At 35.9% G+C, this 15273-nt stretch overlaps 1 protein-coding gene across 7 annotated transcripts in view; it reads right to left on the reverse strand.

Annotated features, from left to right (window-relative positions):
- Nucleotides 1–15273, reverse strand: part of ARFIP1 (ARF interacting protein 1) — an 83110-nt gene that overhangs the window by 64038 nt on the left and 3799 nt on the right. For 3 of the 7 annotated variants that reach the window (XM_019722648.3, XM_019722640.3, XM_019722671.3), the window contains exon 2: nucleotides 5211–5290. The exons of the other annotated variants lie outside the window; for them this stretch is intronic. In XM_019722648.3, the coding sequence (XP_019578207.1) occupies nucleotides 5211–5288 (78 nt within the window). In that variant the 5' untranslated portion in view covers nucleotides 5289–5290. The remainder of the gene's footprint in view (nucleotides 1–5210; nucleotides 5291–15273) is intronic. 7 annotated transcript variants of the gene reach the window in all.

Consider the following 15273-nt stretch of genomic DNA (forward strand, 5'->3'; position numbering starts at 1 on the left):
CGGGTCTTATATTATTTTTTGCTCCAAAAGGCGCATTAGAGCTGATGGTTCAGCTAGGTCTTATTTTCGGGGAAACATGGTAGCTGACCAAGACCCAGGCTAAAAGAAAAAAAGCTCATGTAAGTTTTTTCTGGCACTACTTATGTTTTTCAAATCCTGAAAATACACCTTGACATAACATTACAAAAGACTTCACATTTGACAGCATTTATAGGTGAACACCCCATGGAAAATAAAAGATGAGATATTAACAAAAATTCATCCAAAGACTAAAAATCTATCTTAAAAATGTAAGAGAAGTCATACTGGAAATATTATTAGTGATATAAAACCTAATTTCTAAAATGCTTACAAACAAGGTAGAAACTTTCTAGAAAGGATGTAAAAGAATTTATCTTAGCCTTAATTAGACTTCTGGAACTGTAGTAGGCATTGCATCTTCTAAAACACACATTTAACAGTGCTCTTTAATTTACCACTGAGCAAACAAACACAAGGTGTTATAATAATAAGCTTACAGGTTTTCTAATTGTTTCATAAATCTACCACTTTAAAAAGTTATTTGAAAATTCATTAAGATACAGTGAAATATTTTCAGTGCTCAGTTTACTGGCAGTGTATGCTCAGCAGGGATTTTTGTTTTACTATCAAGTCGCAGTTATATTTTCTTCTAAGTTAAGGGACTACATGCTTAATTTCAGACAATTCTAGACAAAAGAGCAGTGAAGAAAGTAAAGCGTGTGAAAGAAGAAAGAAGCCACAAATATTCAACTCTAATTGTTATAGTCATGGCTTCAGACAATGAAGGTTGCAATGCTTAGTGGACTAATTATGTACGTCAACAGAGGCCATATTTTGTTCCAATACCAAAAAGCACAAATGCCTTCTGTGTCAGATGAAATTATTTAGATTTTTGTGTGCCTACAAAAAGACAAAGCAAATTCTATTAAACTCATATTTCAAACAATCTTTGAAATTTCCTTCTGTATTAGTAAAAATATGACCTTTTTAAAAAAATGGTTAATGTATTTATCACAAAGTGTTAATTTGATATGGTTCAAAAGCATTAAGTGAATAAGCCTACTGCATGAAATCTCAGGAGAACTAATGAAGGAATCTGGAGACATGAATTTAAGGCCTAGCTCTGTCCCTTTTTATAACTTCTTAGAAGTCCCTTTACTTCCGTAAGTTTTCGATTTCCTCATTTATAAAATGAGATTGTTAACCTCACCTATATATCACACAGCTATTATAAGAATCAAATGTGAAATTGCTTTGAAAACTGAAAATGCTATATAAAGATGTTATAATTACAGTCCCGATTTCAGCTCAGGACCAACAGGACAAATACTGGAATAGTTCCATCAACACTATTATTTACCAGTACAGCTACTCTCCCTAACTTTGCCACTATGGGTACCCTAAGTACACTTTTCTAAAACAGACCAGTATCAAGATAAGAGTTCAAATATGGTTACAAATGTTATTGTTTGTAGCCGTGTTTTGTTTTTTTTCTTTATTCTATCTTGGCAATTTCATGGTTTTAAAAGGAAGATGATCCCCAGACCTACCTAAATACTACCTTTCGAATCTTCTCCCAACTTTCTCCCCTTCTTCTGCCTGTCATTCTAGTTTCTATATCAAGCCAATCTCAGCTGCTAGTTACCACTTGGACCACATTTCCTCCGGCTCTTTCCTCACTGACACTCAGTTCCAGCCACAGATCCCTGCCACTATCCCTCAAACATACCAGTCTTATTTTTGCCCTTGCTGTTGCCTCTTTTTTGAAGGTTCTCACTCCCAGATTTTCACATGACTCTCTCCCTCATCTCATTCAGGTTTCTGCTCAAACTTCACCCAAGAAGGGAAGCCTGACCAACTAATGTAAATCAGCACTCTTCAACACTCTGTAGTCCCTTATTTTGCTTTATAGCAGTAAGGACTACTTTATATTATACAATAATGTATGTATATGTTGAACATGTTTGTCTCCCTCCCCAATGTTTCCAACATAAAAGCCAAGTCCTCTTGACACTCAAAATCCTTACGTGACCTGAACTATCTTCTTTCTACCAATTATACTTCTTCAGAGAACATATTAAATGAGACTTAACTCACACTTCCTCATACATGTCTCTCAATTTCCTTCCTGTGTCTCTGTTCAAGCAGCGACCATCATCACTCCTGTGCTCAAACTCTACCCACACGTAAGACCCAGTTTAAACGCGACCTTCACTGATCCTCCTGGCTGATTCTCCTCTGAACGGCCACAATGCTTCATCTGTACCACTCTAAAGGCATTATTACTCTACATTTATTTAAAAATTTCCTCTATTAATCAACATGCACCTTGAGCGCAGGATCTGCACTCAGTTCACTTTTTAGACCTCTGAGTTGCTTACATAACAGAAGAATGCAAATATCTGTATATTTTTCTTTGATATCAGAAACTGGTATATGTATTAGTGTTACTATACTGAAGTGCAGACAGAAAAGAAGAATTCAGTTAATAATCTGAGGATATGCTAATAAATACTTAACACACCTACTTTGCTTTCCTGTTTTGTTGTTGTTAAAAATACAGCTTACTTGTTTGTGCTCCAAACTTTCTTGCTTCTACCTTTAAATAATTTTTTCCTAATTAGTTTCTTAAATTTACTTATCTTTTCCACTTTCTTTGGGTTCAAATCACAGCTCTCTTCCTTATTAGCTATGTTAACCCTTCTAGGCCCCTGTTGCCTAACTTATAAAATGAGGGAGAAAACCTCAACTGCAAACAAGGTTACCGCAGCATTAAATGAGATAATATATGTAAAGCCCAGTACAGCACCTGGCACCAACAGGCTCTTGGTGAATGGTGCCTATTAGGCCATGATTTCTGCCACAGATACAGAAACAACAGTTTAAACACATTTCGAGGTATAAAGATGAATATAAAAAAAAAAACCACAAAGAACAAAATCTCCTTTTATCTTCTCTAATTAAGACTGGACTAGAGTACAAAGCAAGCAAAGCTCATATTTTCTTCTCTTTTTTAATTCAAAATGATTTTTAAAAAAACCTGATATCAGAAAAAAAAAACATGTAGAAGAAGAAAGTATTTTTATGGTCCCTGATGAGATAGACATTTTAATGGAAACATCATTAGATTGAGAGTTAGGAAATCACCCTGGGTTCTGTAATTAGCCAGCTAAGTGATCATAGGCAAGACAATTCACCTTACAGAACATAAGTCTCTTCTTGTTCAGGTTTGCCTCAGCACAAAATGCTGGAATTTTTGTTGTTTTGTTTTGCTTTTAAAGAAATGAAAACTATCACCCAGGTCATCATATTCCATTCCCAAGAAACCAATACCCGTATCACTTACACTATTAGAGTGAGAATTCATTCATTCATCAAATTGACCACCAGTGATGTGCCAAGCTCTGCTAGGATTAGTCTGAATTACTGAAAATTCTGGTGTATAGAACATTTAAATTAAGAGAACAGCCATAAAACATATAGAGCTATAATATATTAAAAGAAGAGTTCTTATGAGCAAATTTGACACCAAAAATGTTTTCAGTATGTATTTTGAAAAAAGAAGATTTAAGTTAGTACAATACTAATAAATAGGGAATTTGAAAATCACAAAATATTCCTAAATCCTACTTTGGTTAACTGTATAATGCTTTTATATTTGGGCATAAATTCGTATTATACTCACATACCTGGTCTTTTAAAAAAGGTACAATATTCCCTGTGGACACTGCACATTTGGTTATGGTTAAAAACACAGGCAATGCCTAACATGGATTTTATCGTTAATTTACAGACAAATTTGAACAATCAATTACTCGGTAGTTGATCACTGTCATCTAGGCTTAACTCTCTACTCTAGAGCAGGGAACTTCTAATTTAGCATCTATCTGAGTGACGTTCACACAGATGAAACTCACAGTGGTAAATCACAGAAAGAATACTTTCATTTATTATTATGAGGCCACTGTTGGCTAGGCTGCCAATCCTTCCTGTAGATCACATGCATCAAACTGCCTCTGATCGTCTCGCAACTGTATACATTCAGAGATCTGATCATAAAAAAATCAAATCCATGAGTTAAGATAAATATAGTATACATAACTCCCTAGTTTCCCAGAACTAAATATAACTAGAACACTGCTTTGACAAATGGTAAACAGCCAAACTATTTTATATCACAAAGAATTCCGAATCCTCTACAGATAATATTTATTTACCAACCAGAACTCGTCTCTGGCTTTTGGACTAAAAATGAACTATCTAGCTCTCAATCCTTTATTAAAGCCTTTCACACAGACTCACAGTGTCTTGGCTTGACTGAAGAAAGACTGTGTCTAGCTTTGTGCCACATGTACCGATGGCACATTGGTTCAGAAATACTGCAGCTGGAGTCAGAAAACCCCATGTTATGTCCCAGCCTTGCCAATTCCTACAAGTCAGTCATTTACCTCTCTGAAAGTTAAATGTTTGACAAATAAATGGAGAAAATAATAGTTGTTCTACTTACTTAACTGAATGATACCAAATTGTTCTAAGGACCAACGTGGGCCAACATGAAAGTGCTACTCTGTAAATCTTTCAGCGCTATAAATATGAGAGGTGTTACTAGCATTAGATATCCAAAAGACAGCTGGTGACTTGATTTCAATATTAAATTAACATATTTCTCCTTATTCTAAAGAACTAGTGGTTCTTACATGGTATATATTAGAATCACCTGTAGAACTTCCAAAAAGAAAAAAAATACACATGGCCCCATGTTTATCACTGTAGATTCAGATTCAGTGAGTCTAAAGTAAACTCCAGAACTCAATATTAAAAAAAACAAAACCCAAAACGCTACACTTGAATTCTGCTGCATACCTAACTAGAGAGAGCATACAGGAATAGATGAGCTCAGATGTGAACCTTTGACCACTATCATTTCAACAGAAACCTCATTTCATATTTAAACTTTACAATAGTTTGACCCTAACTTTTCTGTTCATTTTTATCTGAAAAGGCAAATGATAACTTACTTCTCATTATGAAGAAATCTCTCCCCTCCCACTCCTATCCTGTGTCAATGTGTGTAAAAGAGTTTATTTAGAACGGCATATGTTTAGACCAACTAAGTCAATTTGGACAGTCTAAAACTTTGATTGAGATGGGCTGACTTCAAATAACGGTAAAAATAACCACCCAATCACCTCAGAATTAGACTTGACTTCTTCTGTGGCTGGTTTAGACGCACCGAGAGCAGTAATATCATTGCTGCAGTCAGACATACCTAAAATTAAAATGTGTTAAGCATGCATTAAATAATTTAGTTAAGAACTGTTCTAGTTCATTAGAATAAAGAGAAATATATTAAGAAGTTAATTTTATATTGGAATTAAGCTTTAAACTTGGTGTACAGAAAGGCTTTCTAATTCTGACTAAGAATCAAGACAATTTTAAAAAATTGATAAATTTGATTAAATAAAAATGTTTTAAAAATTGTATAACACAAACACTACAAAGACAAAAGACAATAAATAAGCTAGGACAAAATATTCACAACATATTATATCATATGCCACAACAGGCTAACATCCCTAATATGTAACAAACTTAAAAGCAAAAGGAAAAGAAGACCAAAACCAGAGACAAAGAATAAACAAACAAAAAAAAGACATGAACAATTAACCAAAGAGAGATATTAGAATGGCCATGCACAATATAAAAAACGCTCAAATTCACTCGTAATTAGAGAAATTCAAGTTAAAACAACATTGAGATACCATTTCTCACCTATTAGACCAGCAAAAAATTTTAAATATAACAAAACATCCTGCTAGTGAGGACATACGGAAGCAGACACTCTTATGCATTGCTAATAGAAATTCGAACTGGTACAACCATTCTGGAGGGAACTTCGGTAATGCCTAAAAAAATCACATAGGCACTTACTTTTGAACCCGGCAAGCCCATTTCTAGGAATCTATCCTGGGAATACACCTCCAACAATATAAAAATATATACACATTGCAGCCTTTTTCATAATTGTAAAATATCAGAAATAGTTTAAATGTCTCTACACAGGAAAGCGATTGAATAAACATCCAAACAATGAAGTATTATGTAACTGTGAAAAAATGAGGACGATCTCTATGACGTGAAGGTTTCCCAGGACACACTGCTACATGGAAAAGGCAGTTACCTCTATGTATGCTACCTTCATGGAAGAAGAAAGGGCATACATGAAAATATATGTTTCTGCTCATTGAAACAAGAGAAATACAAGAAGGATAAACCAGAAACTAAGGAGATAGGTTAACTACAGGGCGCAGGTGGGAGAAAAGTGCAAAGAAGTAGGAAATGGGAACAGAGTAGCAGGGATAAATAAGGAGAGAGTGACACTTCTCTAAATATATATTTTTAAATAATTCTGACTCTTACAACCATAGTAATTTTCACATATCCTTCATTAAAAAAAATAATTAAAACCAACCATGATCAAAGGGGGAACTCAAAATGGTATAAAAACACTAACAAATGAACCTAACTGTATTATAAATGAATGACCCAAGGAGGCGGAAGGAGAAGGAAGGGTAAAGGAAGGAGGGAAAGAGAGAGAAATAGGGGAGGAGGTATGAATGGGAAAGGGAAGGAGAAAAGAGTATCTTGACCAGACACCATAAGACAAAAGACAAAAAGAATTGTACATAATGCTGTTAATCTAGTTAGTAAAAGTGTTTTCACAGGGTTATGGATTAATAATTCTGCAATTACATTATCTGCATAATAGAATTGAACAAATAAATAAATAGAATATAAATACTGAGAACTAGAAACAAAGGAGAAATGCTAAAATAAAACCTGTGGTGTTGGACTGGAATCAGTTATTAGTATAAATTCATGGTTTTTAATGTGTGTTTGTTAGTATGTGTGTGTATTATACACATACAAGATCAGATAGTTAAGTTCCCGAATTTGTTGCAAAGATGTTGCTAACCTTTTTTGATATCAGAGGGATTATTCATTATGAATTTGTACCAACTGGACAATTAACTAACTTTACTATTTGGAAGTGCTGAAAAGGCTGCATGAAAAAGTTGATCAACCTGAAATTTTCACCAATAATTCACGGCTCTTGCATCACGACAATGCACCAGCTCACACAGCACTGTCTGTGAGGGAGTTTTTAGCCAGGAGACAAATAACTGTATTGGAACACCCTCCCTACTCACCTGATCTGGCCCCCAATGACTTCTTTCTTTACCAGAAGATAAAGGAAATATTGAAAGGAAGACATTTTGATGACATTCAGGACATCAAGGGTAATACGGTGACAGCTCTGATGGCCATTCCAGAAAAAGAGTTCCAAAATTGCTTTGAAGGGTAGACTAGGTACTGGCGTCGGTGCATAGCGTCCCAAGGGGAGTACTTCGAAGGTGACCGTAGTGATATTCAGCAATGAGGTATGTAGCACGTTTTCTAGGATGAGTTCACAACTTAATTGTCTAACCTCGTATGTTTGTATGTTATGTACTGTGTTTCCCCGAAAATAAGACCTAGCTGTACCATCAGCTCTAATGCGTCTTTTGGAGCAAAAATTAATATAAGACCCGGTATTATATTATATTAATTATTTTATATTATACCCAGTCTTATAGTAAAACAAGACAGGGTCTTATATTAATTTTTGCTCCAAAAGACGCATTAGAGCTGACGGTCCAGCTAGGTCTTATTTTCGGGGAAACACGGTATGTATATGTGCAGGTTTCCTAGCTTTGTTCACCGAGAGGGCCTAGAAGCAGTGATACTCAGCTATAATAAGTAGACCTAATGCTCAGACCTTGGTCTCTAAACTCCATTCTCCAACAAAAGGAACTACAGCTCTTAAGGAGAACCAGTGGATTCTAAGACTGGGACAGGGGAAATACAAAATGAGCCTGGAACACTTTCTAGTGTCAGAAAGTAAGGAAAAGTTAAGGGGGAAAGAAAAAAGAGGGGGGGCTTGCTGAAAGAGTCAACCTGAAGGAGTCCCTAGTGGTCAATGCTGGAACAAACTGAGCAACAAAATAAATTATAGTACTGGATTTAAACCCATAGAATAAAGCAAAAATTAATGAGCACAGACTGCTATAAATAATCAAATAAATAAGTAAATGGGGGTAAAGAGATAATTCTTCCTCAGAACAGAATCTCAATTAATAAACGGAGAAAAGAAAGAGGGAAACAGCGCCACCACCAAGCAAACAGCACAGTAATAAATGTTGCAGACAAGATCCACTGATGAATACTAAAATTAGAGGGCAAAAGTGTGAGGACAAACAGGATTTACATCATCTTCAAGCACCTTCCACAAGGTAATTATTTACTAAAAAAAAAAGGGAAAGATAGTAAATACAGAAACTCGCAACTTACAGTGAAGAAATTCAACAGATCTCACTTAACCAAGTGATCGCGACATATCAACATTGCTGTAATCCCTTTGATGGGCTGCACTGAGAAGGAAGGACACAGCGTCATTTTTGTGGTATTCTTGCCAAAAACTGCGTAAGCTTAGTCCAATCATGAGAAAACACTGGACAAACCAAACCTGAGGAACATTCTACAAAATAACTGATCAGTACTCTTCAAAAGTGTCATTGGTCATAAAAGACAAGGAAAAGTGTGAGAAACTTATAGTTTAAAAGAGATTATAGAGAAATAACTCAATTCAATGTGGGTTCCTATACAAGATCCTGGAACAGAAAAGGGACAGTTAGTTGAAAATGTGGTAAAATTCTAATAACGTTTATAGTTTAGTTAATAATATTGTTCTGATGTTAATTTCCTATTCTTGATAATTATATTATGATTATGTAAGATGTTAGCATAGAGGAATGGGGGTGAGAATATAAGGACATTCTGAAAGGTTCTTCTTTCTGGGGCACTCAGTCAAAAAGCTGGAGAAGTACTATAAACACCATATATGGAATGACCAGGGAGTTCTGACCGCCAAGGACAAGGCTGAGGCAGTAAATACAAAAACGGGGCAACAATAGCAAAACTTGGGCTTGCTTTGATCCAAACTTGCACGTAGTTTCTTTAGACTGTTGTATCACTGACACTGCAGAGAATGGCTAACCAGGCTAAAGATTAAATAAAGTGACTCTATTTCTTTCATTCTCAGGAATCTGTTGGAATATGTCTATCTTTTCTCACTCATAAATAAATAGGAAGAGTGACTTGTTCTAATTTCATAATTGTTTTAATTTCATAATTCAATATTAACTTTCAAGTTGAACTGACTTATTTACAATAAAAAAATCTAGAGTTAAAACACACAGTGACTACATTAAGTAACTACATATGTTTAGAGTTGAAAAATAATATCTGAACTATGGAAGCTTTCTGTTTTAGTCAAAACAATTTAAAATAATTTTGTTTCTTTATAATGGTAGTTTTCTTTTTTTCTTTTCTTTTTTTTAAAGATTTTATTGGGGAAGGGGAACAGAACTTTATTGGGGAACAATGGTCAAATTGTTGTCCTTTCAATCTTAGTTGTGGAGGGTTCTGGTTCAGCTTCAAGTTGTTGTTCTTTCAGTCTTAGTTGTGGAGGGCGCAGCTCAGCTCCAGGTCCAGTTGCCATTGCTAGTTGCAGGGGGCACAGCCCACCATCCCTTGCGGGAGTTGAACCAGCAACCTTGTGGTTGAGAGGACAGGCTCCAACCAACTGAGCCATCTGGGAGCTCAGCGGCAGCTCAGCTCAAGGTGCCGTGTTTAATCTTAGTTGCAGGGGGCGCTGCCCACCATCCCTTGCGGGACTCGAGGAATTGAACTGGCAACCTTGTGGTTGAGAGCCCACTGGCCCATGTGGGAATCGAACCGGCAGCCTTCGGAGTTAGGAGCACGGAGCTCTAACCGCCTGAGCCACCGGGCCGGCCCGGTAGTTTTCTTAAAATAAGAAAAAAGCCCTTTTCCCTGCTGTCCAATGCAAATGATATTAAACTGAAAATGGTTTACAACACAATATGCTCACAGTACATTTCCTTTCATAAGTAGAATCAAGTAAAATGAAATAAGGTAATCATTTATGTTATGCTGCTGTCTTTATTCAACAACTATCTGGTATCTGCAAAAGCTAGACACCTATATATAAGTCCTCCTAGATAGTGATATTAAGTTCAGGTTGCTCATGAAGATAAACATATCGGTCTAAATAATTCAAAAGTAGAAAGCTTTAGAAAAATACATATAATTCTCAATTATATATAGTAGTGAAAAACAATTTAAAAATAAACCTAACAGATATTCAACAATTCCCATCCTCACCATCATTACCAACTTTTAACCAAGTAACTACATTAACTGTTTGGAGAAGTCTTTATATTTTCCCCACTCAGGTTGTGTTACAGAGAAACTAATGAGAAGTAAAATGATAAGACTCTCAAAACTACATTACTCCCTGAAAGAAAACTAGCTGTAAATAAAGTCTAAATTATTCAGTGTGCTGTGGCCTCATTCTTCATAGATGGCTAACTAAATTCCAGAACATTAGCAGTGAAGCCAACCAAGACCCAAGAGAACTGGAGAGTTATTTTAATTCTGTTTACTAAATTCCCCAAAACATCTAAAATGAACCCCTTAGTATTCACAGGTAATATTTTTCAGTGGAAAAAAGCTCAGAGTACATAATCTAAGAATATAGCTTAATATATAGTTACATACAGAAATACTTGTAGATATGTATATATATATGAGTTAGTTTATACTTCCTAGAAGCAACCCCAGCAATAGTAAGCACGTATAACGCTCAGATCTTGCTTTTCTAATGCCATTCTTCAATAAAGGGAACCAGTGTTCCTTCGAGAATTGGCTGATTCCAGGGCTGGGGCAAGAAATATACAATATGAGCCTGGAGCATCTTATAGTGCCAGAAAGTAAAAAGGTGCTTTTAAAAAAATAATATTAAGAACAACAACAAAAAAACTCACAATGATGGGGGTATGCCAAAGGAATATAGGAACCAACTGAAAGATCAGCTCCCAGTGGCCAAAGCTAGAACAATTCGAGCAACAATAAGTAAAGCAGCACTGGAGTACAAAATAACCATGCATGAGTCAATACTGATATATATATATATATATATATATATATATATATATATATATATATATATATATATATATAAATGATTGAATAAATTAATAAGGGGGGAAGAGGAAAATCTCCCTTGCCAAAGAATTTAAAAAATTCTCCACTGTTCAGGAGGCGGAACATAACTCCCCACTCCTTAAGTGTGCACTTCCCATAGGGACTTTCTAAAAAGTACAATATGCAAAAAAAAGGGGGAAAAGTAACTTTACAATGGACAAACCTGACCAACACTATCTCAAGCCAGGTGATCAAGGTTAACATCAACAGTGGGAAGGCATATGGACAGTATTTACTCTTCATAGGATGAGAATGGCACTTTACCACTGGAGTCTTCTTCCCAAAAGCACATTGCCCGGTCTACTCATGAAAAAATCACAGACAAATCCCAATTGAGGGACAGTCTACAAAACACCTGACCAATAATCCTTAAAACTATCAAGTTGTCATCAAAAACAAGGCGCCTGAGAAACTGTCAAAACTAAGAGGACACATGACAACTAAATGTAATGTGGTATCCTGGTTGGGATCCTGAAATAGGAACATTAGGAAAAAACAGAGGCAATGAGAACACACGTTAATAACACTGTATGAGTACTGGTTCATGAATTATGACAAATGTACCACCAATGTAATATGTTAATAACGGAAACTTGGCATAGGGTATATAAGAATCTCTATACTATCTCTGCAATATTCTATAAACCTAAAACTGTTCTAAAATATGAGTTTATTATTCATATAAAATAATCTAAGAAAACTGTGCTGTATTTTATAATTATTGTTTGTAAAAATAATATAAATATGTATTATTAAAATAATCTTTCATTTACTTAAAAAAACAGTATAACTGGCAGTTGAACTACTACTATCTTAACTACTATATTTATAAATATCATTATTTAAAATCCTATATTCCAAAAATCCATGAACTGAAATCTTTAATAACATTAACTTCGCAATTCAATAAGTATTTAGGTGTCAGGCACGTAGCTAGGTCTTAGGGACTCAACAGTGAGCCCCAAAAGAAAATAAGACGTGCTCCCTGTCTTCACGGCATTTGGAGGTAATGGAAGAGAAAGACAATCACGTAATCACGCAAATAAATGTAAATTGCAACTGTGGTAAATGTACGTTACTACCTACTTTGGGATTATTCCCTAAGGAAGCAAAACTTCAGTTGAGGCATGAAGGATGGCCATCAAGTGAAGTAAAAGTAAAGAAAGAGTGGTCCAGACAGGGAGAAAACCATGTGTAAGGAAAGGTCTTGTAATGGAAAGGACTAAAAGGAGGCCAGCTTGGCTGAAGTGGAGAGGTCAGCAGAACAAGGTCAATGATGAGGCTAGAGGGCTAAGCATTGTTACGGAGTTTCATTTTTACTCTAGAAGCAATGGGAAGCCATAAAAGGATTGAGGAGGAGGAGGGGAGAGTGACAATCAGATGTATGTTTCAAAATAAGTCACTGTGCCTTCGGGATGGATAATGGATTAGAGAAGGATGGATAGTAGGAGTGGGTAGACAAGAATGAAGGCTACTGTAGAAATTTCGGGCAAAATGATGGTAGTACACTAACGTGGTAGCAGTAGAAATGGGAAGAAGTACAGATTAAAGACATTAAAAAGTAAAATTAATAGAATTTAACAAACTGGCTGTATCAGGAAGAGGACTTATTAAGGATCACTCCTAGTTTTCTGGATTTTACAACTGGAAAGATAATGAAGTCATTCACTGAAATAAGGAACAAAGAAAGAAGACCAACATTTTGGGGTTTTGGGGGGAGTGAGGGAGAAATCAGTTTAGTTTTAGACGTTGTATTTGAGATACCTTTACTATATTCAAGAGAGGGTGCCGACTAGATAGCAAGATACTCGTATACAGGTCTAGAGCTCAAAGGGGACAGAAAACACTCATGCTCTTAGAAAAGCTATCATCTTTATCCTAGAAAAGCAGCTAACTATAATCCCCAAATATCCAAGAAAAACATTAGACTTTGACCATCTGGATTTAGTTAAAACAAAAAGCTAAGAGAGAACATGGCAATAATATTTTACCAGCTAAAACAAAAACTGGTAGGCTCCCTGGGGACACAGATTTTTTTAAATCTTGGTTCAATCGTATAGTAATTACGTCACTAATTACACAGTATTTTATTAAAGTTTAAGAAGGGCTGGCCAATGTTGTTGGAAATGCTTTATACTTGCGCTGTCCAATGAACTGGCCACTAGCCACATGTGCTACCGAGCACTTGCAATGTGCCTGATGTGACTAAGGAAATGAGTTTTTTAAAATCCTACTTTTAACTAATTTAAGTAGCCACATATGGCTAGTGGCTATGGTATTAGCATGGGTTTTGAGCTTCCTCAGGTATTTCATCTAATCCTCAACAACTACCTGTGAATTGACAGGCAGTAGGTGTGGGGAATAGTTTTCACTCCATCTGCTATTATTTTAATTTTTATTTCAAGAATATACAGAGGGTGCCAAAACTGTATACACAATTTAAGAAAGGAAAACTGTATTAAAATTGTAATACTCAGTATATACCGATAACAAGAGATGAATACAAGTCATGTTTGACTTCTGCTGTTACAAGAGGTGATCAAAGTGGTTCCCATCAGCATCCAGACACTTCTGATTACAGCGAACTACTGCTTGAGCAACGTTGAGCAAACTGTCCACTTGTATACATTTTTTTGGCATGCCCGGTATATTACTTTATAATTAAAACTATTTTTAATTTTAACAGTAATTAATATGCCGTATAGAAAAATTAGGAAATATGGAAAGAGGAAAATAAAAATAATCTGTAAACCTACCTTTAAGAAATAATCTACAATTAACATTAGCCATATAAAGAGTATCTACATTTTTAACCCTTTAGTTAGTAGTACCTATAGCACCAACGATCCAAGTTACTCACTTTGACTTCCAGCATATTTCTCTTCTACTTATGCCCATGCTCAAAAACCTTGGAAATCCTATTAGGTCGCCATCATCTCTAGAACTCTATCTCAAAACTACTAAGAATAAACATTTAATAGTCCACTTGCCTATCTTCCTTTCACCACTATCACATCACCCTCTTGCTACCAATGTCACACACTTTCATAGGAATCCAGCCCCTACCCTGCAATGTCCTGATATCATTTAGTCACTAGAGTGAAAAGAGTCCAAGCTTTGGAGTCAAGCAACTTTGGTTATGAGTTTTATGGTTCTCCTTTTACTACTTGGGTGACCTTGGACTAATTATTCCTGCTGGTTTCTATACCTGATTCTTCCATTGTTAACAGAAAATAAGAATTCCTAATACACAGACAGCATTTATAAGGCCTACCCAGAATAGCACTCAATAAATGACAACTATTATGGACTTCTCTGTGCCTAAAGCTGCCCTAGATGCTGAAGGTGGCACTCTGAAACAAAACAGAGATGGTCCTGGACATCCTAGAGGTCACAGGTCACTGATCCTAGAGGTCACAGGTCACTGGCTTAACCCCCAAGGACTCTTCGCACCTGGGATTTGAATTCCTGACCCATCCCTTTATAGCACTTTAGCTATAAAACCTCAATTTCTTCCTTTCTAACATGGTAATGTTACCTGCTTTACCCACTTGACATGACTGGAGTAAAAGTAAAATGAGAATATACATGAAAGTGCTTTGTAAATTATCATATGCTAAATAAACACAAGGTATTAAACAAACAGTAATATATTCTTCTTCTCTAGGGCAAAGCTTTCCAACCAGTGTGCCAAGAATAGATTGCAGATGTGGTGAAATTGTTGACCGCCCCCTCCTCACCCCCTCAGGGAGCCAGGAAGGGCCTGGCTATAGACTGTCATACAAATACAATCATTTTCTATGTGTGACACAATATGGAAAAGTTGGAAAACTTGCTCTAAAACACGACCTCATGCTAGCAGAAACGAGTTGGCCAACTTACTCCTTCCTCTGGATGAGTTAGGCCTCACCACCATTTGCAGTTCTTATGCTCCTGCTCCAAAGACAGTGTGTCAACTACCCAAAGAGGATCAAGCCTGAACATCAAAGGGCTGCTAGCCCAATGCTATCACAGATATGCAAAAATGAAACAAAATAAAAACTCTTTGGTGATAAAATGGCAAAGAGATTGCCATATTTTCACAAA

The sequence above is a fragment of the Rhinolophus sinicus genome, chromosome 15 (assembly GCF_057876585.1).
Source record: "Rhinolophus sinicus isolate RSI-liver-muscle chromosome 15, RSI-T2T, whole genome shotgun sequence".
In the NCBI taxonomy this organism is placed as follows: Eukaryota; Metazoa; Chordata; class Mammalia; order Chiroptera; family Rhinolophidae; genus Rhinolophus; species Rhinolophus sinicus.